Source organism: Gymnogyps californianus, chromosome 11, assembly GCF_018139145.2.
Source record: "Gymnogyps californianus isolate 813 chromosome 11, ASM1813914v2, whole genome shotgun sequence".
NCBI classification, from domain to species: domain Eukaryota; kingdom Metazoa; phylum Chordata; class Aves; order Accipitriformes; family Cathartidae; genus Gymnogyps; species Gymnogyps californianus.
Window position 1 is genome coordinate 20106065 of NC_059481.1, and position 27908 is coordinate 20133972.

Consider the following 27908-nt stretch of genomic DNA (forward strand, 5'->3'; position numbering starts at 1 on the left):
AGTTTTTGTTGAAACTACATGGATATCTAGGAGGATACTTAGTAATATCCTTCCTCAATTGCTAAAAAATTTCTTTGTTACAACTGCAGAACAGTTGGATGGTAAACGTTTGCCATTAAGTGTCTGAACACCCATGCTTTTCTATTGCATTTTATATTTTAAGAATGATTCTCTGTTGTGTCTTACTTAATTGTGATTAAGAACTGAAAGAAACAATGCAATTAATACCATATGTTGATTCGTTATCCATTTTTAATGTTTTTTGTTCCACAATTGTGCTCTTAATGTTCATTTAAGATTTGCCTTACAGAAATCTAGCATAACTCTAATTTTAAAACAATTGAAATAGTATGCATAATGAAGCCCTGTAAAGATGTCTTCAATCTGATTGTAGACACTCTTCAGACTCTAATAAAGGTTGAGCCCGTGCTGCGGTTTATCTTCAATGTGATGGGCAAGATTTTAGTCTCTACGTACCTGTTTTCATAAAACTTGTGAGAATTTAATAATGAAGACCTCTCTTCTTTTCTCAGGTTTGGTCATGATTGTCCAACTAGTTTTAAAAAGTTACTTTAAGGGAGGAGGTGGGAGAGAATGATGAAAATACATGCAGACAGTATGAATACATAAGCTTTAGTTTCCTGAAGAAATCAGGCAATACAGGACTGATGAGGGGAAAAAGGGCATTAGATGAAGCATGGAAATTGTGTTCCTTGGAGATTAGAAAGCACTTCCTATGCTGTGGCACTCTTGTAGTGTAAATGATAATCCTACCTTTGTGCTTAGCAAATGCTACCAAATCAGTGTCACCCATGGATAAAATCATGTACTTCGGCCTCAAGGCACTTTGTTTAATTGTGCACTACCACTGAAACAATGGGACTTCCATCACGCATCATTAAATTGTTGTCAGAATTGTTGAAAGATGACTAAGCTAAACTTGATGAGAAGCAAAGGGAAAATATAATATAAAATGGCTGGAAGAAAATACTTTGCGAAATTCTCTTGAAGTCATGTTTTGAATATACTTTGGATAAGGTTAATAAGTGGACCAGCTTCTGCCTAATGCAGAGTCATCAGTATCTGGATTCTGTGGTAATCAGAATCACTAACTGAGAGACTCTGTCTTTTAGAGGAGAGCTGAGTAAAAGAGTTGCAGATAAGAAGATGAGATTTAATATTATAAAGTTCTCTTGAGCGCTTTTTTTCATTGAAATGCACAGCATTTTTTTTTGTCGTGCAAACTAAATCTGTCTTTAACAAAGCTTCTGTCTTTAAAAATTTTTTTGTTCTTTTATTTGGCTCTGGTATATGCAATTCTTGAACATGAAGTAAAGTTTTGTGAAGTTTTCTACTATTTAGCTGTAGCACTTAAATAATCTAAATTCTTGAGGGCCATTTGGAAACATGTAATGCCAGAGATCTTATTAGAAAAAAATCTTAGAGTTGCAGCATAAACAAAAGATTTTTTTATTATTTCATATTACTACATTACTACATTAGTTCATGTATAAGCTTGACTTAGAGTTGACATTACATTTTTGTAGTAGCTTAACTGTATTTTTTTTAGAGATTTCTCTTTATTCAAAGAATTGATGTCTCAGTTTAGAATTGTAGAGTTAGTCCTATATGAATGTGCTGTCAGAAGTAAATTTTCTCAGTCTTCTCACTTATGAATGACAAATTAAATTTCCCCTTTGTTTCTGATGTTTATAATGCATATGATATTTCAACTCCTTTCATTCTTGAGAAATTATATTTATTTTCTCTTTGTGTAAGAATTATTTCATCATTTGCAAAAAAAAAAGAAAAAATCCAGTGAGATGTACTGCAAAAATTATTCTTCAGGAGTCCCAAAGCCAAGGTTATCTCTCAGTTTTGCTGTGTTACCATTTAGATTTGATTTTGCTTTAGCCTTGGAAACTTTTGATGTGAAGTGATGACTCTTCAGGTTTACATTTTGGTCTTGTAGTTAGTGAATGCATGTTTGGAAAACAGATGACTTAAAAGAGGGTGGGTTATACTCAAAGTTGGACTTAAGTTTCGTATTTGACAAGGATTAGATTTTTTTATTGCACATTACTTGAGAGATACTTCTCCTTAGAAATGGCAAGTTGTAGCATCTTGTTCTAAGATTTAATTAAAAATGAGGTTATGTTTACTCAGCACATGTTGGAGTTAATTATAGATTTACTAAAATGAAAAGCTTAATGTTTTGCCAAGTCAAGAGCAAAAGCTAAGAAATTAAACGAAGAATAGGGTATGGTTTATGATCCCAGCCCATCTTTTGGCAAAGTTCCCTTTAAGAAGGGGAAAAAAAAAAAAAATTATCAGCAGTTGTCTTTACGTGGGGTAGACCAAGTTTCCCTTTGTGTTTGTTGTCAGGAAACTTTAAAAACCAAGAGTTGAGCGCATTGATCAGGCAAAAAAAATAAAATGCAGTCAAATAATACCAAACTTCATGTAAACTGTGTGATGCTATTTCTTTAATATGTAAAGTGAAAGTGCAGGTGACTGGGGAGCACCAGCAGTTGCTGTTGCAGAAGGGGGGGTACAGATCTCTGCAAGAGTCAAAGGCAGGTTTACCAAATGCCCTTTCTTCCCCATATGAAGCACGTGGCTTCCACTTCAAATTGACGTTTCCGTGTTGTCTCTTGAGACTTCTGCATATTGCATCTACTTGTTGCCATTATGCTTCATTTAGGTAGAATCTGAAGGAAAACTTATTCATCTGTCTTTGGTGTTTTTAAAGTGCAAACTGCAGTAATATTTAGGGGAGGTTAATAGCACATACACTCTTAATTTCATTTCTGTTCAAATCCTTTTCCTTTTTAAGGCAAAATGTTTTAGAAATATAGTCAGTTTAAGCCTCATTAAAATACATTTGTAGGCTTATAAAACTTCATCTTCAAAGCATTTGAGAAAGATCCTGTGAAGCTGATAAGGGAGTGTTATCCTCATTTTACAGAATGGAAAAAAGTGTTTTTAACAGAAGTGATTTGCTCCAGGCTACAGCAAGAGTCAGCGTTAGCCAGAAATAGAACTTGGGTGTTCCCATTCCATTTGTTAAGACCACACCTTTTTGAGGTTGATCATATTAAATATTGGGGAGGATTGAGTCTTTCCACACGTTATTAGAAAATTAACAATTATCTCTCCGTAATTAATAACCTTCTAAGTTAATAGGAAATAATAGCGGTAAGATCAGTGAGTTTTTGTAACTGAAACAACTTGCACTTCCAGAAAGCTGGAAGAGTTCATGAGGAACAATTTTGAAAAATACAACTTATAGATAAATACTAGATAATTTTCTCTTGCATAGGTAATTTCAGTGGTAATGACAAGAAGGGTTCAATTGTTACTAAAATTATAAATCAAACTATAATTGTTGATTACTGCTTTGTCTATTTATAAAGTAACCCTCGGAATGTTAACTGATTATTGCTAAGTCTGTTTTGCTTAGGAATTTGCTTTGCTAATTGGGGGCAAGAGAAACTTTGAGACGTGAAAACTGCATATTCATTTCTCTCACTTTCTTTAAGTTGCTGTAAAGTACAATATCTGTATTTACTATTCATACCAGTATTTCACTGGTAAAGACTTCTTGAATACCCAACTTAGTAATTCTGAATAGAGCTCAATAGAAGGTATTTCAGTAAATCTTCATTAAAGGCATAGAAACACAACTTCTTCCCTACCTCCTTTTCACAGTAGCTTTCCACTGATTGTGGGTACAGCATGCCAATAATTCTATTCTTATTCTAGACCCTGGCATTAAAATATGTAGTCCTAACTCATTTTTTTAAACTTGTTTTCCATATTTTGATTTAGAGCCTTCAAAATGGGGAGGAATAAATTTGGCTTTTTTATCTCCCCCCCCCCATATTTCCCTTCTGCTTTTATTACTGTCTCTGATTAGGGTAGATCGCTTTGATACTTAATAAAGTTCAAAATTTTTTTACAATGATTGTGACTTTAAAAGCAAAGGCACAGACTGATGCAGGCCCTGTTCTTTTTTCAGAGTTGGCATAACCTTAGTCCACTCTGCTTTCCTAATTTAGTAACATGTATAAAAATATGCACGATGGGACAGGTTTGGTACGCCAGGCACCCATCCAGGAGTGTGGTGTTTTTAAGTAAATGGACTTGTGGGGATTTGAGGAAAACATAGATTAGGTTACATGAGCTTTGCACTCTATAAGTATGTGACTATTTAAAGGAGCATGGACTCCTAAATAAAAATCTCGTAATTATTATCATAATACGTTGTTTTCCTTGAAGTAGGTTGATGTCTAATTATTAAAAATAAGTTTTTCTTTGCACAGATCTGTAAAATATATGCTCCGTTTAATAATTCATTTCTAGATTCAGTTTACTGTATAAAACCAAGAGTCAGTGTACTAAGGTTTACAGTAGCTCTTAGGTTCAACAACAATAAATTTTTTTTTTACCTAAACTGATGCAAAACTTACCCACACTTGCCTGTTACTGTATTGTTTTTTTCACATCAGGATTAGTAAGGCTTCAGTAATTATGCTGTATTAATGTAGAAGCACAATAAAAATACCTGATAGTATCTTTAAGACATTCTTTGGATTTCTTGGAGGAAAAGATTTTTACGTTTTTTGATCTTGTATAAACTCTAATACAGCCCTGTCCTGACAGCCTGCAAGGACTGAAATTTTTTATAAGAAAAATTTCCCCTAGGAAATTATAGCAGAGAGTCATCTCTGAAGAGTTAGGAACAAAATGGCAATGTGGATGGTTACTGACTGTCATTGGACTTTGTGACCTAAATAGAGGTGACCAAAGCACAGGGTAGTATATTGTACAAGTGGTATTCCTTACAGATTGGCTTTCATGCATGTCCAAACACAGTGGTACCTATTTAATTAAAGGATGTTGGTTGTGTGAGATTTTATAACAGAGTCTGCCTTGCTCAAACATTTGGTTTGGGTTAAATTCTCAGGAGGACTACTAGTACTTCTGAGTGCTTTAAATTTATGGGGAGGGAAGTGAAGACAGAGAATAAAAAAATTCCATTAAATTCCTGGAAATTTTCTTTAACTGAAGTTTTCCCTGTATACCCTCACCTGTATAGTGTGTCAGTATGAGTCATCTGTGTATACAGAGCTGCTCACTATTCTCTATTTGTCTGCTTGCTCCTTCTTACAGTTTTTTTTTTCCACTTCCCCCCTCCATTGAGGGGCTTTTAAAAGCCTCTTTGTTAGTATCATACAACATTTTTCAGTATAGCATGGAATGTTCATAATGTCACTGGATGCTGGTAGCAAAAATAGTAGTATAAACATATAGTCAGACAAATTCTAGAGCTACATTTTAAGCTTAAAATGTTGTTCTAATGTATGCTTTTGTTCCAACACTTCTTCCAGATAGGCTTCTATTGGGCGTACTGAAACTGAAATATTTCCCGTAACTGTAGCAGAAATGATGTTAAGAAACAAAAAAACCCAACAAAACTATCTCTTTCAACAATGGCCTGCGGTATTCCTCATTATGGTGTTGCACAGCAGGTTCTCAAAAATGCATGTGCTAAGTATGTATGTGTTGTAATTCATTAATCTGAAAACTAATAGGAAACAGTTGGAAGAAGCCATCAATGTCTTTCATTGTAACATTTAAATTACGTATTCAAATATTGCTTTGTGTACTAGGCTTATTGGACTAGACAATTCCATCTTAAAATTCGCTATTGTAAATTAGCGCAATCACTGGAAAAAGTATTTGGAAATTAAGCTATTTTAATGAGCATGTTTTTAGTTAAAAAAAGAAATTGTGATATGGCTCAGTGCATCATATTTCCAACTACCTGCAGTTTTATAAAACAGATGTTAAAACTTCTGTGGTCATTACGTATCTGTAAAAGTGATCAGGGACAAACTGAAACTGGCATTGAGGTTTCAGGTCGATAAATTGAAGGCTAAAATCCTATTGAAGCAAAAGCCTAATGACCAAGTGTTTGAGTTTTCTAATATTAGTTTTACAATATTTAAAAGTCGCTCAAAATTGTAACATAACTGATTTCAATTTTTTTCTTTTCTTACGTATTTTAGCAAGATGCTAATGATTTTGGATCAATCACAGTTTTTCTTAGGTCCCTACTTTGGTTTTGGTGATACTTTAATTTGAAAAATCTCTGCCTGATTGAGTTTTGACTGTATTTAAAACACGAACAGTGTGCTCATGTTACTGAGGTCATTAATAGATCCAAGAGTGTGTGAGAGTAGGGTGTTGTACATCAGCGTTTCAGACCATGTTAATTTCATTTGAATTCTTTGTATGGTCTGGGCAGAGACTGACCTGTAAAGGTTCCCTTTTTTTGTGATAATTCTTACTGGCCACAGAATTTTAGTGAAAGTTATGGTGGCATCACATGTCTGGAAAGAGACATTTCTCAGAATGACACCACATGAGTTCTAATTACTAAAATACTTTTATATTGTAGAATGAACATGATTTTAGTGCAAGGCTGCCTGTGACCTGCTGTGCCCAGTTTTTTATTTTCAATTTTGATTTCCTCTGAAGCATCAAAATCCCAGATACCTATGTTTATAGTGCTTTGAAACTAGTTTCTGAGAAGGGGCCAGTGTTGGCATTTGTTCCCTACTATTCCATGTGAGATCCTTGTGAAAGTTACCATGCATCAAACTTGCAGAATCTGGCCCCACCAGCCCCATACTTCCCCCCCTGCCCCGTTCCCTTCCGCCTCTGAAAAGGAGTTAGTAAGAAATCTGGTGAGGTGTAGGTGAAATCAGGACGGAGCAGAGGAGAGCCAACCTGATTATTACCAGTGGTGCTCTCAAGCCTGTTGTGCTTCTGGCTTTGCAGTACTCCACTTGTGAAAATCAAAATCTTTGCAGGAACACATATGTTTTCTAAGCTCTGGGCCATGGGCTTTCCCCCTGGTAGCCGTCCCCCTCAAGGGCTTTTAGATAGGAGATAAAAGAGTTGTGCCAAGATAAAGGAGTTTGAGCGCTGCTTCTAATGGTGAGGTACTTGGACGATTCGCACATTCCTGAGAGTATGGGAGCAGATTTAACTGGATTGTCTATTGTTAAGAGATTTGGTACTGCCTCTTGAATCCTGGCTCATTCTTCTGTTCCTGTTCGGCAGTCCTTGATTTCTCAAGTCACTGTAAGCCTTGTTTTTCCAGGGGTTTTCCTCTTGTCTGTGGGGGGTGGACAGGAATTTTGAAGATGTTGAGAGTGATCCAAGTAATCGTGACAAGCATTCATCTGAAGCTTTGAACTTTATGGAGATGTTGGAGATCTTAAATATAGCTGTAGAAGCATGGTAGTTATGTTGCATGTTCTTATGCCTTTTTATTAAATAAGGAGTCTTAAGTACAACTCATTTCAATACAGTTCATTAAACATAAAATTGCATAATATTTTTCTAGTAAACTCAATTTGAGATTTCTCAGTAAATTGTTAAAATACAGATTTAAAAAAAAAAAGTCTTGCATGTCCAAGTAACTTCCAAACTTTGCTTTAAAAAGTCAGCCAGTCACATGGCACATGCAAAATATTAAATTGAAAGGAATTTAAAATGAAATACTGTTTTCAAGACTAGAGTGAGAAGTGGTCTTTAGATGATAATAAAATCAGTAATAGGGTAATGTGGAAATGCTGCTACCACATACAAATAGTTCATACGGTAACGTACAAAGTAGTCTTTCAAACATCTGACAGAAGAAATGACAACCTGAATTTTCTAGGGTATATGAGAACAGAGCCCTGATGGAATTAATCTACCCCGCTCTACTCTTCACTCCTGCGATCATCAGAGCTGCCACTTGGGAACAGAGGGCTTCTGAAAGAAAGTCTCTTGACCTTTGAATATACTCCCAATGACATGCTGAGCCGGAGGCCACAAGACAAAAGTGGGAAGTTTATGCAGCAATATATAACTTTAAAGAACATTAAGTTGTCATTGCTGCTTTGATCAGTGATAGAGTATACTTTGATAAAACTCAGATAAAGGGCTTCAGGCTGTAGCATCAAAACAATGCATTCTGTTCCTTTTAGTTTGAAAAATGTATTTCTACAGTCTGTTTTTAAAAAGTGGAATGTGCTTGTGAGAACTGATTAGACCTGGCATGCAGACCTAAATAATGAAGGTCAAATAGAATTACTTGGTTTTTATGTTTTGATTGTTTGAAAACTTGGGTTTGAGATTTATGGAGAGGACTCATTGTGACACAGTTATATACCACAGAAAAAAATAACTCTGGAAGTGGCCACAGTTTTTGACAACAGTAATTATTGCATTTGTGGTGTTTGTTTTATGTGAGTTTATTGACTGCATAGCAAAGGAGAAGGAAAAGTGGAGGGTCTTTGGTTGCTTTTGGTCAGTCTTATTCCTGTGGAGTTGAATCTAAGTTGTAGAAAAGCAGACTACCAGGAATTTAGTTTTGTAGGTATGCAATTCCGTGTTGTAGTCTTGCTCTGAGCATTTGAAGGTGTTAGTTATATAAATGTATCTGAAAATCCATAAAGACTATAAAAAACTAACATTCCTAGTTGCTTTAATTTTATGTATTACCTGCGTGGGCCTTAAAGCTCTACAGATCATTACTCCATTCATAGCTCTGGCAAATCGCCTCCTGCCTCCCAAATTCTTGGTGGCATCTCTGATACTCTTCATAACTGAGAAGGTATGATGCTTTATTGCTTGTCTGGCTGATTCGCTGAACAGCTGTCGTCAGTACTGTTGAAAATGAATGTAATCACTGTTGCATTTATTACGATAGAATGCTTGGATCTATGTTAAGATATCGGGGGGGGGTGTTTGCTTTTGTGCTTTTTAAAAAAAAAAAACCTCTAATCCAAAAAATCCTAAAGATTCTTTTTTGACTTTATTCTTACATAAGAAAAAAACCTACATTAAAATAAAATTTACCGAAGTTACTGTAACTTTTTTTTAAGGTGTCATTCCCCTCCTTTTGGAACTTCTTCCCTCAACATGCTGAATCCTCTACTGAGAGCACAGCAAAGTCTCTTCTTTGGAATTTGATACAAGGGTTTTTCCATGTTATGGCTGGCAACAGTCACGTTCTGAGTAACATAGCTTGGGGCTGTCATGAGGTGGATTCTCCTTATTGCGCAATGCAGGTATTAGCCTGCCTTTATGAGAGGAAGAATATGGGACTTCCCAGTAAGTCTCTTCCCTTTGACTGTCTGTTCTTATAAAAATCATCACTTAGTATTGAAAGTTAACATATTCTGAGAAATTAAACTGAACTTGGGTGATCATATAGTGCCTAATAGCAGACTAGCTTCCTAAGTAAAGGAATTTCAGAAAAAGTTGGTTTGTAACTCATCTGTCAGCACTGAATTCTTCTGCTGATGATTCTGATAGTAAAGATCTGACTTTACTGATTGCCTGGTTCAAGGCATATGTGATATATATGAAGTTCAATTCTGAAACTTCAGAACAGATGCTCTTTAAATACTTGTAAAAGTCTTTCTTTTTAGAACTGTTACCCAAAAGCAAAACTGAACTTAAAGGGAGTTTTAAGATGCCCAGAGCCTCTCTCATAAACATTTGCCAATAGCTGTTCACATGGGTGAAGACAGATGTGTATTGACAAGGCTGAGACTAAACCTCTGAGGTGGAGAGTTGGATGTATGCTGAGAAAGATGTGTTTCATAAACAAATGGTGTTTGTGTTTCTGTAGTATGAAAACTTCTTTAATACAGACAATCTGTTCAATAGCATTTAGTCAGGGTTTCAAAGAACCTCAGCTTTGAACAGATATTAAACTGTGGGTCTTTTTTCTCTGAAATTTTTCATCGGTTTGTAAATGTGTGAAAAAGGAAATGGTAGCAGTAACTGCTTTGCAAGTTCCAGGTTTACATTAGAAATGCCTTACTGATTTCAGTATGCTGTACTGCCAAAGGGCTCTAACTTTGTTTTGCTGCACTGACTTATTTCAGGAGGGTCCTAAGCAAAGATGAAGTAAGCCATACAAGCAAAAGCAGCTTTTCAGGAGGATTATGTCCATGCTTACTGCCTTTACCGACATTGTTTTAAAATAAATAAATAAATGCTGAAAACTGCAGTTCATTGTATCCTTCACCACCATAACGAGGTTGGTAAAAGTTAAACAGTGTGTATCTCCTACAACAGCACATGGCTGCAAACTTGTTCATGAAATTCAGTAGTTGTTAGTTCATAGAGCCTGTTCAGCTATTCAGTTTCTAGAAGAAAATTACCTGTTAACTAAACTAAAATAACTTGCTACTCATTTTTCATGTAAAACCTCTTACTAATTTGAAATTTTTGAGATTCTTTTTTGTTGCACCAAATAAACATTTGTGACAAGAAAATATTAGCTCTTGAAGCTTAGTTTTTGTAATTTTTAGGATTGGGTGTTAAAAGTTAACTTGTACTCCCCTTAAACTCTTAAGTCTTTATTTATAAAGTTAACTATGAATGTACTTTTGTCCCTTTGGTTCCCTTGTTGTGTTTTTCTTTCCTTAAGCTCTCTGTAACTTATGTACAGTGATTAGCTATATTAACGGGTAGTTGATTTTACTTGTGCATTAAGCAAATGCAGTTTACTAGTAGGACTTGAGTGCTCAGGGAAGCTTGGAGAACAAAGTCATTCAGACTTTGAAAGTGAACAAACACAAATTGTTAGTGCTGTGCAATAGAAGAATTTTAGAATGTATCGATTTCCATTTTGACCTTGCTGGCCAAATATAATTTTCTTTTATACATACCATTGTGAGAAAGTTAAAATACTACTTGTTATCGACATCCTTGTTTTTACTCAGCTAGTCTATTAAATAAATTGAGGCAAACTAAAATGCATCATTTACTGACACTAAATCTAAATGGAAGAAGCCTGTAAAGAGAATGTGTAGAACCGGAGGTATTATGTGAGATTAACTTTCCTGCGGTTCATGTCACACACACAGAGTTTGATAACTGTATTTCAGTTACCTTAATTTTATTGCAGTGGTATTTAAAATAAAGACCCATGTTTAACTTAGCATTGTCCAAATCTGCATTAAATTGTCATTCTTTATGGAAGGCTTTGATACCGAGCAACTGCAAGTATACTCCAGTTGGTAATTATGTAATGTTTGAGAGCTTTATGGACTAAGACTACTTACTTGCGTTGCTAAAGGAATGCAATTCCGAATGACTGAGTGGGGGGTTTGAGTATAATTGTGAGCCTTACTTCTCTGCTTTGTGCTAATTTGAAACACTAAACAGCAGTATCTTCCACTGATTAAGATAAGGCTTGCAGTTGCTCTCAGCGTTTTGAAAATCAGGACATTGCTAGTGTTGTTTGAAGTAAGATGTCTTCTTTTTTGGTGATAATCTTAGAAACTGTTAGTAGTTGGTCCATGCCATTTTCTTAGTAGTAACCACATCATTATAGTAGCTCCTGCCTGCCCTTCTCAACTGGTAAATTAGCCAGTCTGCTGGGTGGCCACACAGACACTGATCAGCACAAATGAGCTGGGCAAGGGAGGAGGAGCAAGAGAAGCTCCTGTTACTGCTGCCAGTAAAGGCCATCTGCATCCATAGTTTACATTTGAGAAAGATGCACCTCTATTATAGTGGGAATATTTCCTGTGAGTGTTTAGCCAGTCCCTCCCCTGTAATTTCTGTTGCAATTTGTAGTAACTTCCACTGGCCTGGAAGAACTCTTGTTTTCATAGGACTTCAGTTAAGACAATCCCCATCCATTAGCATTCCTTTGAAAAACAAATATGGTGACTTCACTGCCGTAAGCGTGGTTCCAAACTAAAGATCTTCCTTTGATTCTTTTCCTTTCCCTCACCCCACTCAAACCTGTAGTTGCGTTTTTTTGTTACAGAGACAGAGTTTACCTTCAGGGAAGAGGATTCTTTGGTATCTCCCAATAGATAAGTGAGCATAACTTGGCTTGATGTAGCATAATACTTTTCCACTGAAAGATGAAAATCTAACCTGGACTTACTGCTTTTGTTATGCATTTAGTTACTTCTTGGAGAGGAAGAAAAAAAAAACAAAACCCAAACACCAACCTCAAGAAAAGGAAGAAAGATGTGTCTCTTTCCAGTTGGTTAGAAACAGTTGATAGCAACAGTCACAACAGATAGGTCTTTGCTTGGATTATTTAGACACTAGTGTAGTAACGGGTTAGGAGCTACTAATCTATGTTTGTCAGATTGTGTCCATTGTGTTGATCTGAAGTTTTTCCTTTGAAGAAGAAAGGAAAAAGCTGTCCTAGAATTTATAGCCAGGACTGGCTCTGACTCTGTGGTTTCCTGAGCTATCCTTAATCTCTCCTTAGGATGCTCATTTTGTTCGCTTAATTTTACTGGTTTGTTGTACTTAATCAAAGCAGGGTACTTAAGTAACCATCTCTAGCTGGCTGGCATCTTGAGTTCAAATTATTAGCTCTTTATTTTATGCACAAAGCTTTTCTGGAAGGCTTTCCCCCCCAGCCTTTCCATGTTGTGATATTAGTGTACAGTGAATTGTAGATGATGTGTGGCAGTGAAGATGGTAAGACATAAACAAAACAAGAGAAACATAACAGGTCTCATGCTTTATTCATTCACATTTGTTTATGTTCGTACCACCCAGGAACACCCAGAAAAAGGAGAACAGCTGCTCCTCAAAGGAAAGACAACAGCAAAAATATATCACTTCCTAAATAAGAGACTTTTCTGTAAGGTGCTAGCAGAATTTGCCATGCAATATACTTGACAAAGTACCATTCTGTCTCTTCACACTTCATTTTGGCTCCTCTGTCCAAAATTTGGTATATCATTTAATGAAACCATAGAATAATATTAATTTCACATCTATTACTTATTTGTATAGCAATAGTACCTTGCTGTGGGGCAGTAAAGTACTAGGCAGAGTACACTAGAATAAAGTGAAAGGATAGTTGTCTTCTACAAAAAAAACCCAAAACAACAACAACAAAAAAACCAAAACCAAACCAAAAAAACCAGCAAACCTCATTGTTTCATGGCCTTGAGTTACCTTTGTGCATAAGCAGTTCTTTCCCTCCCTATCCCTCTTGCCCTTTCACCCACCTTTTCCACTTTCTCATGTATGTTAATTTCCGGTATTTTTATCATCTGACTTGTTATAACTGTTCTCATTGAGACCATCAAATTATGGAAGAAAATGGAATTCCAAACCTGCATTGAGGGGAAATACAGAGCACAACCTAATAACCACTCTGGATCTGTGCTCTCTGTCTCGTGCTTCAGTGCTGATGCTGAGGAAAGCACAGAGTGCTGGATCCATGAAATACAGAAGGCTGCCAGTTTTGTTAAGGTTAATTATGGTAAAAGATGGGGAACCACTGACCTTTAGAAGAGTTTGACTTAATGAGGCCCTCATGCCTGATGTCTGTTTTCAGTCGCTTTTAGCTGAACTAAAATTACTGTTTAGCAAGACTGGACTTTAGAAAGCCACGTTTCTCACCTTTGCTTGTGAATGATGGTACAAAACAAGGTTTGGTACTAAATTTGCATGTGACATTTAGCAAGGTTGAGGAAAAAAAGATTCTATTTGAGTACGTTCAGTAGAAGTATGTATTTTTCACTTGGTTTTGGGTTTTGTCTCCTGCTTATATGTTTTGGAGAAGAGTCAATATAGTTTACGGCTGAAGTAGGTGAAACTGAGAATTGGGAACATCTCTGAGGTGTTACTTATATGACTATGTTCATTCACAAAGACAATCCTGCCCCAGAAAATCTTTTTCCCTGTTCTTTCCAGCCAGGATATGTGTGTGAAATGCAATCGTAAGTATGGTTAAAAGTAATAGATTCAAGTTTGATCAGCTGGGATAGAGGCTTTTTTTCATAGAATTTTTATGGGTTTGGACTCATATTCAGCACCTTATTTAAAAACAGGTTATTCATAAAATAGTTACTGCAGTATCGCAACGTCTCTTCCAGTCCCTCTTCTCCCCCCCCTCCCCCCCTTAAAATATTGAGCAAATATTAGCCTACATGGGAAAAATACAAGGAAAAAATCATCTTCAGGTCTGTTCGGCTTGAGAAACAGAACATTTTTCAAGCTCTCTCACTAACAATACAGTAACAGATCTGCATACAGCAGTGTCAAAATGTAAATGTGATTCAATTTGCCTCCCCCTTTCTTTGTCCTTAAAGCTAATGATGCCAATTTTCAGTTATGGTCAAACTTCCTTGTTTGAAGATGGCACAGGTCTATCATAAGTGCCAATTTGTGCTAGGAAATTTAATTTTTATAGGCTATGAAATGTGAGCTGTGTGGTAGGACAGTAAATGTAATGTAATATATAATAGGCTATTTAATTGGTTTTAACCATCTTAAAATCTATTTAAGTCCTCCTGAGACATCCCAGAGCAGATCTAAAGGAGATCTTTTCTATCAAGCTCTTAGTGATTTAAACTTATATTTCCTGTCCATTACAGTTTTAAACTGATAATAGTATCACAATTCAAATTCACAGGCACATATAGAGACTTGCGTTTTTTTTCTAATAGGACAGGTAATAAGCTTTGTAAGTATGAAAGACTTCAAACACCTTTTACTCACCATTGCATGGTTTTACAGGTCTAATAGGAAGATGCATCTTGTGCTCAGGTTCATGGAAGTTGATTAAAACATTATGTCAAAGGTGAAGTATGGTGGCCACTTTTAGCACCTTCTCTTCCTTTCCTGAAGTAATCAACTTTCTTTTTAGACCCCAGGATAGAGAGGGATCACTGGGTGCATGCAGTCCAGTGCCAGTGCTTCACAATCGCAGCCAGTCATCACAGCGCTTGATTCCATAAGAATATGTACCTCTGGGTACCACAAGCTGGAAAACATTAATCCATGGTATAGAGCAAAGATTTTTAGTACAGAGTGCTGCAGCCTTGAACAGTGACGTGCTGCTGGCATTGCAGAGTGGATGGCAGGCAAGAGAGAGGATTGCCTCAGTGTTAGAACCCTTTGGTAGTAGGGTGGTAGATGTAAATGTTTGTATGATAATAGCAAGATCATCATTATTGCCTACAATACAAAGGTATATTAACGTACTTTCTTGCTCTTAATACAGTGCTGGCTACATACAGAAGTTGCATTAGTTATTTTCACTGGTGGCTCGTTATACTTGGGTGGTGAACCAGTATAGCCAGTCCTTCTCTTCCTTCGTTGTTTCAAGCAGAGGCCTGACTCACAGCACCTTATCATCCTTACTTTCTGTTATTTTTCATTCCATTTCAATCACTTATGTCTAAAAGTTCTTGCTCTTCTTCCTGTATGATAATTTGGTTCTTTCTAGTATTAGCAGTACTTTAAATGCTTGTGTTGACAGCAAACCAGAACCTAGTAATTTTTTTTACCAAGGTAGAAAATGGAAATTCTAAACAAAGTAGACCCTTGAGGAACACCGCCACTAGTAATGTTTTCTCCATCCCAGTAGTTTGCCATGAGGTGTGATACTCATGTGTTACCATTAACCAAGAAATTTCATCAAAGATAAGCCAGTATAACACGATATACATTTGGAAAGATCTAGGTTGTGTTTTCATTCTGCTTTCTATTTATGTTGCAGTCATTGGTTACTCTTGATTGCTCTTTCCCCTTGGAACAGTTGTTATAAGATTCTGAAGAGTGCTGAGTTCACGTTAACAGGGCTTTTTTGAACACAGGTTCTACATTTCTTCTCCAACCCTAGGCTGCTATCCCAGAAAATATCTTACTCATTGAGAATCCTCGTGCCTGAGCTTGCAATTTCGATAGATAACCCATTTTTTCAGTGTTCTGGGATGGAAATTTTTTAAGCAGCCTCATTTCATTTTAGTAATGGATGTGGTAATTTTCAGTGCTTTGTCCTTGTTCCCATGAGGTATTCTGTCTCTGTCCTCATACACAGCATTATTCTTACAGGAAAAAATGATGCAAAAAGCTAATTTAATATTTGGTCTCTCCTCCTAATTTCTACCCCTTGTTCACACCAGTTCTTCATTTCTTGCTCTTTATTTCTTGTTGAGAAACCTTTTGTTTGTCTGTGAGTGCCCATTTTCCTGGCCTCCTGGCAGTTTTCATTTAACTTCTGCAGCCTGACCTCTAAATGCCAGCTCTCTTTGCTGATCAGTCCCTTTTTCCATTCCTTGTAGGTTCTCTGCTTTCTCTTAATATCCTGCTTTGAGGTGCATTCTCATGCAGGTAGGTCTGTAGCCCTTTCCTGTCCCCTTTTTTCCTTTACTTGGATGGAAAGACTCAGATAGCGTTTGATTTAAAGTAAATCCATGCCTTCCATACACTCAAATCCAATTGTGTATGTGTTTCATATATCTTTGGATGAAATTTTAGGTTATGGCCCATCAGGGAAAGGTGGAATAGCTCTTGAAATGTAAAGAAAACTGTTAGTTATTTTTGAGTCATGCAGCTGGTGAGGCCTGTACCCCCAGAAGGTTAAGGAAGTTTGAATTGCCTTTGGCAATTATTATATGTTGTATAGGCTGCTTACTTCCAGATGTTTTTTTTTCCTTCACATAAAATCATGGGAATTAATTTTAAAAACCAGCATTTAAACCACCTGAATCAGAAATAGATTTTTTTTCTTTTTTCCTGATGCTATGTATGTTTATATAAATACAGTCACTTTTGTTAGAAGGTCAAGAATTTTGGAAATTTCCTGAAATTCTTTCAAGGTTTCACTTTTTTTGTAAAAAAGGTATGCTGGTGTTTCTTTTCTCTTGGTGTTGAGAGACAGACCTATTTGACAGTTTTCTTTTGAAAACGCAAACGCATTAGATGACAGTTCACTTGTGCATTTCTCCAAGTGGTTGGGAAAGCTATTACAATGAATGCAAAGGCTGCTTTTTGGAGCCACAGTAATCACTTCTCAATCTTCATATTATAAAGGATGAAAAAGATAGAATTAATTACTCAAGCGCTGGCAGTTTTAGAATACAGCCTGAAGTATTTATGTGTATGTCTGTGTCACTGAAACTACCTTCAGAAGGCTGTAGGAGGACTCTGGGTATAAGCCGGCACTTAAGTTTCTGTGAGGTAAGGTAGTCTGTGGATTTACAGTCTGTCAGCCACTTTGTGTGTACTATGCCATGAACACATTTGTACCATATGGCCAAGCCACAGAATTGCCCAGCTATATGTGAAGGCAGTAATCCGTGCAGATGGACATGGCTGAAACACTTGGGTCCAAGAACCAGCACAGGAACTTCACTTTTGGACTCTGTGTGCCTCCACAAATTTGGGTCGTTCTGCGTTGGGGGTTTAGCAAAGCTACTGAGGATTTTTTTCTGGCTTCTAATATCAAAATGGGGCTCAGTGCTCTGCCATGTTGATTTGGATAGTGTTAATCCTAGAGCTAATACAAATTTTAAATTATACTTTTATGAATTTCATTTAAACATAATTTGAACTCCTCAGTGTGGTTTAAAGGTGATGTATAATGCTTGTCTCTTTCTTATCCTTGGGGCGGGGAGGGAAAATCTCTGAATAAAAGTCCATTCTTCATCAGTTCTTTTGGGGGGGGGAATAGCTATCTTCTTTTCTGGGTCTGCCTGAAATTTTCAAAGTCCACCTCTCATATGTGTCTTAGTGCTTGATGAGGTGATAGCAAGAGAGAGATTTGTAAGTCTTTCACTGTGTTTGTTAGCCAAGGCATCCTTCAGTATTTATGTTGCAACATTTTTAAAGCATGGATAATAGTATTTAGTAACTAAAAGCTTGAAAAACTTATTAATGGACTGTTTATATTTTGTGTTATTCCTCTTTATTGTTTTCCTTTGCTTTAATGAGATTGAAACCAATTTAGTGTCATTAGTAAATGTCTGAGCATGTACTTCAAAATGAGCTTTCAACACTATGGTGGGGAGTCTGGGGGTTATATCTTTAATCTGATGGCACTTTAAGTTGTTTGGTTTACTTCTAACGTCATGGGTCAGTGGGTGTTTCTGTACCATATGGCACTATATGTTGAAAGTGGATGTTTACATCTGGTATGCATTGGAAGATTAAGGTAGAGAGGATGAAGTTTTGGGCAAGTATGTGTTTTTTGGATGAAGGATAAAGTGAGAATACTTTTATTTCCTCTTAGATTTGAAACATATCATTCTAGCAATGCCTTTGAAACTCTGCCAGCTTTGCCAACCGTAACATTTATGGGATTTTGGACCTAAACTGAATTAGAAAACTGTTTTTAGTGGCAGAGAAAAAGGTTAGTGCATGAAAATAACTAGGCCTGTTATTGACTGCATGTGGTCAGTGGTTTGGCTGAATGTAGGTGGCTCTTTTCCTGTCACTGTTTTCAAGCATATGGCTTTGTTTGTGATGAATATAAAACTCTTTAAAAATGAGTTCTACTGCAGTTCTTTTGCACAGTAGTCTTTTGCTATTTCGTAGCGATTATTTTGCTTTTGCCATTCATTTTCGATCTTATAGTAAAAAAAAAAAACCTTTTTAAATAGAGCTTAGGATTCCTGTTGATATCAAAACTAAGAGGTTTGAAGAATGTGGTCATCTGTGTATAGCAGCTGCTTTGTCAGTAATATTTTATAAAAGGATGCATGTACTGTGTTGTTGATCCTTTATTGTAGTTAATGCTGGGATTGCAGTGGGCAGAAACTCCTTTTAAATGTGCACACACACTTTGTTTAATTAGTACTTTTGTGAAAATCTCTAATACTGAATTATAACTTCCCTTTTTTTCCTTTTTCGTGTTTTCAGTCTTGAAAGTAACATTTATAGCAGTTTTTCCCAAGGTCGGCTTCAGATTTGCCATTTATTTTTTCCCATTGTGTAGAAGACAGCTTGAAATTAACCTAGTGTTTTGTTTTCTTCTTTGGGTGTAGTATACAAGGTGCTACCTCAGAGCTCAGGGAATAGCGAATTTTCTAGCTCCTGCTGCAGAGAGAGCTTAAGGGCACAACAGGTTCTGTTTAGCTTTAACTTAAACAGTGTTACCCTATTTATATCTTTTAAAAAAAATCTGGGTGATAGAGCTGTAAATTGTGCAGATTGTGGATTGTGTAGATTGTCTGGTGTTTTCAGTGTAGAAGATTCTAGTGAATCTTGTTTTAGCAGCTATCAGATGCAAGAGCTGGTTTCATCCAGCCGAGAGCAAAGTACATTTGGTTCTGCAAGATGCTGAGAACTGCAGTAAGAATTAGGGGCACCAAGCACTTCATGAGTTGGTTCCATTGCTGTAAAGTATTTAAAAACAAAGCAAAACTGTTTACAGTTTCCCCATGTTTGGGGAAAATATAGAATTATGCAATTTTTAGAGAAATTGTAAAAGAATAACTAAATAACCTATGAGATAACCTGTAGAGCTGCTTAATATATTTGTCGGTCAGTCCTTAGAGAAGTGCATCCTGGTCCCACAGGCCAGACAAGGAAAATCACTCTCTTGCATAAGTGAGGCTACTTGTGTGATCATGTCTTGCAGACTTTTAAGAACTTCATTTGTTACCTACATTAAAAAAATTATACAATACTATTTAAAAGACAAAATGTACTTTTAAAATTCTTAAAATGTTAAACAGGAAAATCTCTAGAAGCTGTAATTATTGCAACTACAGGTTAGAACTTACTGTAATATCTTTCTACAATATAACACAACAATATAACTCACAGGTTAAGAAATATCTTTTCTAATTTAAACTAGGTCTTTTGAATTGTGTTATGAAGACAGGGCTGTTGTTCCTAAGCACGCTTGGTGAAAGCCTGTCACTAAGCAAGAAGTGCTATGCATGTATTTGTAAGTCTTATTGCAAGAGAATATTAAGTAAGGTGGATATAAGCATTGCATCCTCAAATGTTTTTAAAAAAAAAATTAATTTTAATTTGCATGAGTTTGGGGTCATGCAAAACACCCTCAATAACAGGAAGCTATGTAATGTGTTTTGTTTTGGGTTTTGGGAGGGTTTTTTCTAGTTCTGATTTAGGACCAGGAAACTGCTTGATATTTTTGACAGTAGTAATTGTCACAATTCAGGAATGCTTTATCTTGAGAGACCTCATATTTAAACATATTGCCTAACTGATAACTGTTCCTCATCAAAAACATTTGAAATATGAAGATGATGGAGATCATTAGTATCAGTTCTGAACACGGATTGATAGAACAGTATCTTAAGAGACAAACAGCACAGCTAACTGATGACCTTTGTTTTCGATTTAGGCGAGGTATTTTTTTGTGGTCTTGTTTGTGAAAATAGCTACGTTAATAATTCTCAATGCCTCCTGTTTGGATTGTAGAGGTTGGAGACCTGAGGGAGCTGCAAACGCTGGACATTTCAACCAATCGTTTGATAACATTACCTGAAAGGCTGCATATGTGCCTTTCGCTGCAGTACTTGACTGCAGACCGAAACCACCTGTGGTATGTGCCCCGCCACCTGTGCCAACTACCAAGCCTCAATGAGCTCTCCATGGCTGGAAACCGCCTTGCATTTTTGCCACTTGGTGAGTCACCACTGTCATTGGGCTGGGGGGTGGGTCAGAAGAGACAGGAAAACAAACTTTCTGTCCCAAAAAGAAGAAGAAGAAAAAAAAAAAGGCAACAAGTGATTTTCTTTGGTGGTCCCTATAAACTCAGTTTATGGAGTTGTCACAGCGGTCGTATTGTTGGAAAAATATGTTAATTAAAAAAAAAAAATGCAGGTTAAGATTTCATGTCTGTTTTTAAAGCAATAGGTCAACTATCAAATTTGCTTTATTTTTAGCTAACTGAGGGAGAAAAAAGTTTAAATGATGTTGTGTTTAAATATAGTACTATGTAATCTGAGTTCCCCCACTTTGGGTAATGATCTGTTTCTGTTTGCTGGATCTGATGATTTAACTAAGATTCTTCAGCTAGGGTTTAAAACTTGCTGTGGAATCCCAGTAACTCCACATAAATTATTTTTCATCATTAGGAATGTCAGTACTGCATAATCTAGCGAAGATTTTGTTTGTGCTGTGTATAGGCATCCATCAAAACTTCCACGGTAGTAGCCCAGGAAAGAATTTATCTGCCTTTTTCTCAACCTTTTCAAAGTTTGGAAGTGTCGAAGCAGGTCTTCAAGAATAGGAGGTGCAGTCAGTGTGTGGTGGTTTGTTGTGGGAAGTAGTTGTGTTGTCAGTAAGTGTGGACTGTATATTCTGTTTGTGAAAAGCAAGTCCTCTTCCCTGCGTTTGTTACTTTTTAGCCCTGCCACGTGTTAATCTCTGCTGAAATATAGACACACATGCAGATCTGTCATGTCATTTGAATAGCCATTAATAGTTTTTCTAGAATACAGTCATAGTTTGGTGTTAATTAGGTGCAGATGAAGTTATGATAATCACATTGAAAAGAAGCTGAAAATTGAGGTGGCTAAAAATGAGATAATAATTTATGAATTAATTACATTGTATAGGTTTAACTTAATTGTTTCAGTACTAGCAATTTAGTCTTTAAAGAAGTTTATGATCTTTCTGATTTTCTTAGCACTTTAGTTTATATTACTGGAAAGTAAGTGCAAATATTGTCTCCAGACATAGTGTTTTAGTTATGTCCGAACATATGTCATTATATAAATGAGAAAACGAGTTCCAGGATGCATTATTCAGATTCCACAGTACTAACTAAAACTAGCAAAGTAACTTCCCCTATTTTGGCAAATATTTCTAACTTCATTTCTTGAGACAGGAAGTTGAATCTTTTTAATTTTGCAAAAATAAGATGCTGTTCAGTAAGATGAGATGTGAAATATTAAAGGGTAAAAGTTTTTGCTACTTTTGCGTTAGTAGCTTATCTGTGAGTGAGCTATGACCTGGATGAGCCATAGATCTGCTGAAGTGTTTTAAGTTCAAAAGGAGGATATAAATCTCTAATATAATGACACACCTTCTTTTTTCTTTATTTTTAGACTCAAATTCAAAACATTCAAAAGGAACTTTTAAAATAACGGGAAACATCAAAGACTGTCAATTGACCTTGTTCAGTAGTTCTTAATAGTGACTCACTGGTGAACATTTGGAGATAATTTGCTATCTCTGGATATGAAACTGAATCATAAATCCTAGAGTTCAGAGGAAAAGCAGCACAGTATAAATGTAAATGTTTAATCCTTCCTCTGAAGAATCAGAAGGCTTCAGAGTGGTCAAGATGTGATGAAATAAAATAGAAGAGAAAGTTAATGCATTGAAAAGCAAAAAGATTAAATCTATCTTCTGTTGTATGGGAAAATATTTTTCCTGAAATATTATTGAAGTTAAGGCATAATTGTAGTATTATTTCTGCTAGCTGCACATGTTGGCTAATTTTTGTGTGTGTATGTTCTTACATCCAACTTCACTTTACTAGTTAATGACTGAGTAAGGATGTTAAATAACAGTGAAAGCTACTGTAGAAATATCTACAAGTGATATTCAAGCAGGAATTGTCAAACAATTTTTTTCAATTAGGGAGTTGAGTTGAAAAGCAGACAATTTATTCATCTCCTGACAGAATTTTTTTTTTCTCTTTTTTATTAGACATGTCCATGTTAGAAGAAATATGTTTGGAACATATTGCTTAATGCTTTTTAAAGTGTGATTTACTTTATTTATTTCATATAGTGGTTGACATCTTCTATGCCAAAGAATCCATTCTTCCTCATCGAAGTATGTCCCTTGTAGCTGCTAGCAGAGCCTCTTGTTAAGTGTAATGGAAATCTGCATTTTCCTGTTCCTAGATTGACAGGTGTAAGATTTATTCCAGCAGTAGCACAGTACTTTCACAGTACTGCTGGATAGGTACGATGTAGTTTTTTGTCCTGTACATTCTTTTAAGTTTGTGGGCACGTGGATCTTAAGAAAGTGTAACATTATTAATCAATTTTACAAAATACAATACAATAAAAACACCTGATCCCACTCTCTGACTGTCAGAACTGGTACATAGACAAGCAGATGGGTAAACAATAATGAATTAGTCATTTGTTCTGCAGAATACACTTAATTCTTTGATATGCCAGTATTTTAAAAAAATTATTATTTTTCAGCTGTTGAATATTCCCGTTTATAGTCAACGAAACAAGACTGCGTGGATCTGAGCCTTTGGGCCTTCCTAATAAAGTTATTTAAAAAAACCCAACAACAACAACAACAAAAAAAACCAGATTGTGTATGTAAGTTGAACTGGAAACTGCATCCTGGACAGTCCTGTTATTGTCAGGGTAGCTTTCCTGCTGCCCTAATAAAAGGTCTTAGGAATTCCATTCTTGAATGGCAGATGGAACTACTGATCATTTTGTATCAGTCTACTTACAATATAAATTATACTTTGACAGAAATTTAACTTTAAAATTTTACCGTTAGCAAATGCTCCAGTGCCTGAAAACAAATTCCATTGCAAGCAGAAATTTGAATCTGATGACACTGCAAAAATAAAAATGATTTATGTAATAAAGTACAAATACTATTAAAATAGGCCATAAATTCTCAAGTGTACTGGCAGTACAGGGGATGTTATGACAGCAAATATTCAGTGTTATATCACTTTATTGAGGGCTTATGTGCACTTTTTGTTTAGAAAATGGGTCTAGTAATTATCAGTGCACAGTAAACAAAGGTCTTATTCTACCTCAGTATATGCAGCTTTTGTGTCCTTGCCCTCACAGTATGGTTAAAAGAGCATCAGTGCAGACACACAAGAGCTTTTGTTCCATCTTCAGCCATGTGGAATGCATATGCCAGGGCCCCGAGGTTAAAAAAAAAAAAAAAAGAAAAAGAGAGAAAAAGGGAAAAAAAAATAGAATTGGGGTTTGTTCAGGACTCATGGCATTTGGTCATTTCTGGGAGAAAGGTCTTTGATCTGGGAGCCTGGAAGGAGGAAAGTGGAAATGTTTTAGACACAGTACAGTGCTTGCAAAAGCCACATGAAAACCTTCTTTGTAGCTTTAGCCTTTTCATAGATGGACAGCTTCCTTATTTTACAAAGTTCTTCAGAAGCATGTTTTTTAGTGAACTTTTAACAATATTTGTTGACTGATATAAGACATAAAAATTAATGTGGATGGGATACAAAGAGCTTTTTAAAGTGATGATTTATTTAAATTTAAACTTTATGGATAGTGTTTGAAACTGGAAAAAAAAATCTTTTGGGGACTAGAAGATGCTTGGTTATTTAATGCAAAGAAACTATATCAAAGGAACATTTATAGTTACAGGCTATTTGGCTTTGGGAATCGAATTTTTCCTACTGAGATATTTTGTCTAACATCCAAAAATTTGCTTTAATTACCTAGGAAATGCAGTCAACTCAGAACTTAGAATCTAAACATAGCATAAGATAAAGACAGAGGGAAGAGATGAGATGCAGCCTAACTCCCCCCTCAATGCATATGAAAAGAACAGCTTTAGGGCTTTTTTTGACTTGCCTGATTTTCAGCCCATTTGCATACATCTGCGTAGAAATGAGCAAGATGAGCCTCTTTTAAAAATTTTCTTCCATTCTCTAAATTAATAAGTTAAGCAGTAGCACATTCAAGCTACCCCAGCAACCCATAGTTTTGTGCTGCTCTTAGTATAATTGGCTTCTGCAACATGAGGCGATATTCTCTAAGTGTTAGGTGTGCCGTGCACATGCTATCTGCTTTAAATTTTATTGGCTGATTCTTTTCTAGCCTTACAATATTTTATGGTGTTATAGTGCCTCAGTATTGCAATATTTTTATTCATTGTAGGATAACAATGTTTTTGTTTCATCTAAAAATATCCCAGAACTTTACTAAACTATTTTCAGCCCTGCAATACTGAGCCAAAATAAATCATCTTTTTGAGGTGTTAGCTCATAACAGCACAGCAGCATCTCACAGCAGTGCCCATCAGTCAGCAGAGATATTTGTACTTGCTTCTTGGGGCAGGACAGTTGATGGATGCAGCAGATAGCTCTGTGAACTAGAATGTCTTTGGGACAGGGTCAAAGAGGCATGTGATGGCTGAACGCGTCCCCTGATGTCCAATGACTCTGGTTTGAACAAAGTCCAGATTATGGTCCCTGAAACCGCCATAGACTGTTGCAGGGCAAGGGCCTGTACTAAAAGGAAAAAAAAACAAAACTCAGTTTTTCTATGTTAACATTTTTAGTTCAGAAAAGGAATCTATTCATTTTCTGTTGGTGTCATCACTTGTTCTTTATATCAAAGATTTGATAATGTGACACCCTCTGAAGTTCCTCCTCAGCGTGAGCTTTTAAGGTTTCTGGTGCTTACAGCTGCCATTCAAGTGGGTGACAGCTGAAGACATTCAGTATGTATTAAGATGGCCAGACATTTGGGGGGGATCACTCAAAATATCGTTTGCTTTATCTGCACTAAGTGGTGTCCAGAGCTCTTGTGTACAATAAAATTATTCAATAATAAAGAAGGGATTGTATTACCTATTGTCATAGCAGGGAATGATAAGAGATCATTATTCCAGATAGAATTTCTGAATAGAAATATCATGGAAATTGTTTTAATTTTTATTCTGTTCTTGGTCACGATTACAAAAGGGACAGAAGCTATGCAAATTTCTCTGCTTATCCTTATCTTTATGCTAACCAAGGTAATTGACAGTTGATAAAGATGGGAAGTCAGAATTAGTCGATATTAATATTGTCTTGCAATGTGGCTGATTCAGCCAAATGCTTGTTTATCTTGCTTACTTTCTATAACATACTCATAAAAGTTTAAGAAGTTGAGAGGCATACAGATTTTTTTTTTTCCATTTTTTCATAATGCAATTTGTCTGGGTTGCAGCTATCCCCTCCCAGGCAGAGAGGCTTTCAAACACTGTTGGTTTGTGCTTTGTATTAAACGCATATGTCTTTTCCTAACCCAGTATCTCGAATGGCATAGGAGCTACAGATGAAATGGGCTGCCTAGATGATCCTATGTGTCGGCTTTCTTGCCAGTTCAAAACTCTTTTAGACTGTTCTTTTTAGTTCACTGTTTGGTTTGTCTTTTTAAATATCTCACATTAGCATGTTTTTCACTTCCTTTGATAGCAGACAGTTTTACCACTGACTAGATCTTGCTGATAAGCAAAATTTTTGTTTCCCAGAATTCTTCCTAGAAACCTAAATTTTCCCTTTTAATTTTGCTCCATTTTCCCACTTTAATTTTCTAAACAAAATAAAATCATTCCATACCTATATGCTCCTATCTGGAGGTATGTTAATTTCTAGTCTGTGAGGTATTGCTTAAACATGCTGTACTTGCTTCTTTTGACTGCCAGCCTGGAATATTTTAACAGAAATAATGTAGGAAGCACACCTTCAGATGTATTGATCATTTACTTGTAGCCACAACTTTTGTTGTATTATATTCTGCAGTTTAATGCTTGTATATTTTTCTTGTGTTCTGTAATTTACTGCATCACACAGACTTGTTTCTGAATGATTACTGGTTGTATTTGGTTATGGCTAATGTAATCAACCAAGTATCTCTTCTTGGAGAAAAGAAAGAGTGGGACAGACCACATTCTTGTTTATGTCTTTACCACTTTACCAAAGATAGTGAAGCTGTGATTTCAGTGACATGAGGCCAGTTAATGAAAGCAAGTTTGACCTTATGGACTCGAAGTATGCACTGTAGATTTGAAATCAATTGTCCCTTTGCTTCTTCAAACTGACTTTGGAGTTTGTCAATGTTAAAATTTAATTATTTATAAAGGGATTTTCAGAGCTATTGAAAAGGGGTTTTGTTTTGGTTTAGTAGTTTTAAATGCTATTTTCTAAACAGCTTTTCAGCTCACCCATAATAAAACCATTGGCTGAAATTTTACAACTGAGAAGTACTAATTTATGTTTGCTTACATTGAGTCTGATTAGCTTATTTATAATTAAAGAGAATTGCTTTGCTTATAATTGTCACTGTCATCCCTTTTCCCCCTGACTTTTCTTGTTTCCTAAACCCAGATTTAGGTCGTTCTCGGGAGCTACAATATGTTTACGTGGATAACAATATTCATCTGAAAGGCCTCCCATCTTATCTGTATAATAAAGTCATTGGTTGCAGTGGGTAGGTATGAATTAATTCAGATGTCTTGCATACCTGTTCCTTGTAAAATTTCTCATAAATATCTTCCTGTATTATAAAACTGATTATTTTTGTGTGTGCGTGTGATTGATTCAGAACTGATGTTACTTTGAGGGGATTACTGCAGCTCCCAGTTCTGTTTTATTTTTGTAATAAATCTCCTATGTTAATTGCTGACTTTCAATATTTTAGTATTAAGCCGTAACAGACAGTGCAGTTATTCTGAAGGAATTTGTAATGAATGATAATGTAAGGCCTAAAGCTGAATCCTAGCTGCATTTAAAGGTTGGCCAAAAATGTAGGCTTTACAGAATTTCCAGAACTAAAGAATGAACAAAATATTTTTTTAATGTGTGGCAGCATCTATATAGTTCATAAGTTCTCACATTTCTGTAAGTTATGGGCCACATCTTGGAATGTCACGTGCAGCTCCTTCACTCATTTTACATCCCAGTATCAGCTTCTTGTAGGTCTTGGTACCTACTAACTAAAATAAGTAACTTTTTTTAGGAATTGACAGGTATATTTTTACATGTGGATTTTAAAAATATCCTAGGCTGTCTCATGTTTGTGGTTAGGATGTGAGAAAAAAGTGGTCTGTCTAGGACACTAGCTTAATTCTTTCTGCACTAACACTAGCATAAATTAGGATCAGCATCACTGATGAATGGAGCCTTACTGGTGTAAAACTGATCAGAAGAGGATTGTCCCCATTACCATCTAATTATAAATTTCTGGTATGCTCACTCTTAGCAAATCTTGCATTAAATATAAATTCCCTCTCTATAGCCTGCACTCTACTGCAATATGCGAGATGCTGAGTCTTGGCATTTTAAGGTTTTTCTAATATTCCCATGTCAGCTGGTTGTGTGATATTTAAATACTTGCAGT

At 36.0% G+C, this 27908-nt stretch overlaps 1 protein-coding gene across 3 annotated transcripts in view; it reads left to right on the forward strand.

The window, feature by feature from the left end:
- The window catches only part of LRRC28 (leucine rich repeat containing 28), a 51629-nt gene that overhangs the window by 13685 nt on the left and 10036 nt on the right, over nucleotides 1-27908 (forward strand). For 2 of the 3 annotated variants that reach the window (XM_050903603.1, XM_050903601.1), the window contains 2 exons: nucleotides 20248-20454; nucleotides 26897-26999. In XM_050903603.1, the coding sequence (XP_050759560.1) occupies nucleotides 20248-20454; nucleotides 26897-26999 (310 nt within the window). The remainder of the gene's footprint in view (nucleotides 1-20247; nucleotides 20455-26896; nucleotides 27000-27908) is intronic. The other variant, XM_050903602.1, reaches the window with a different exon arrangement.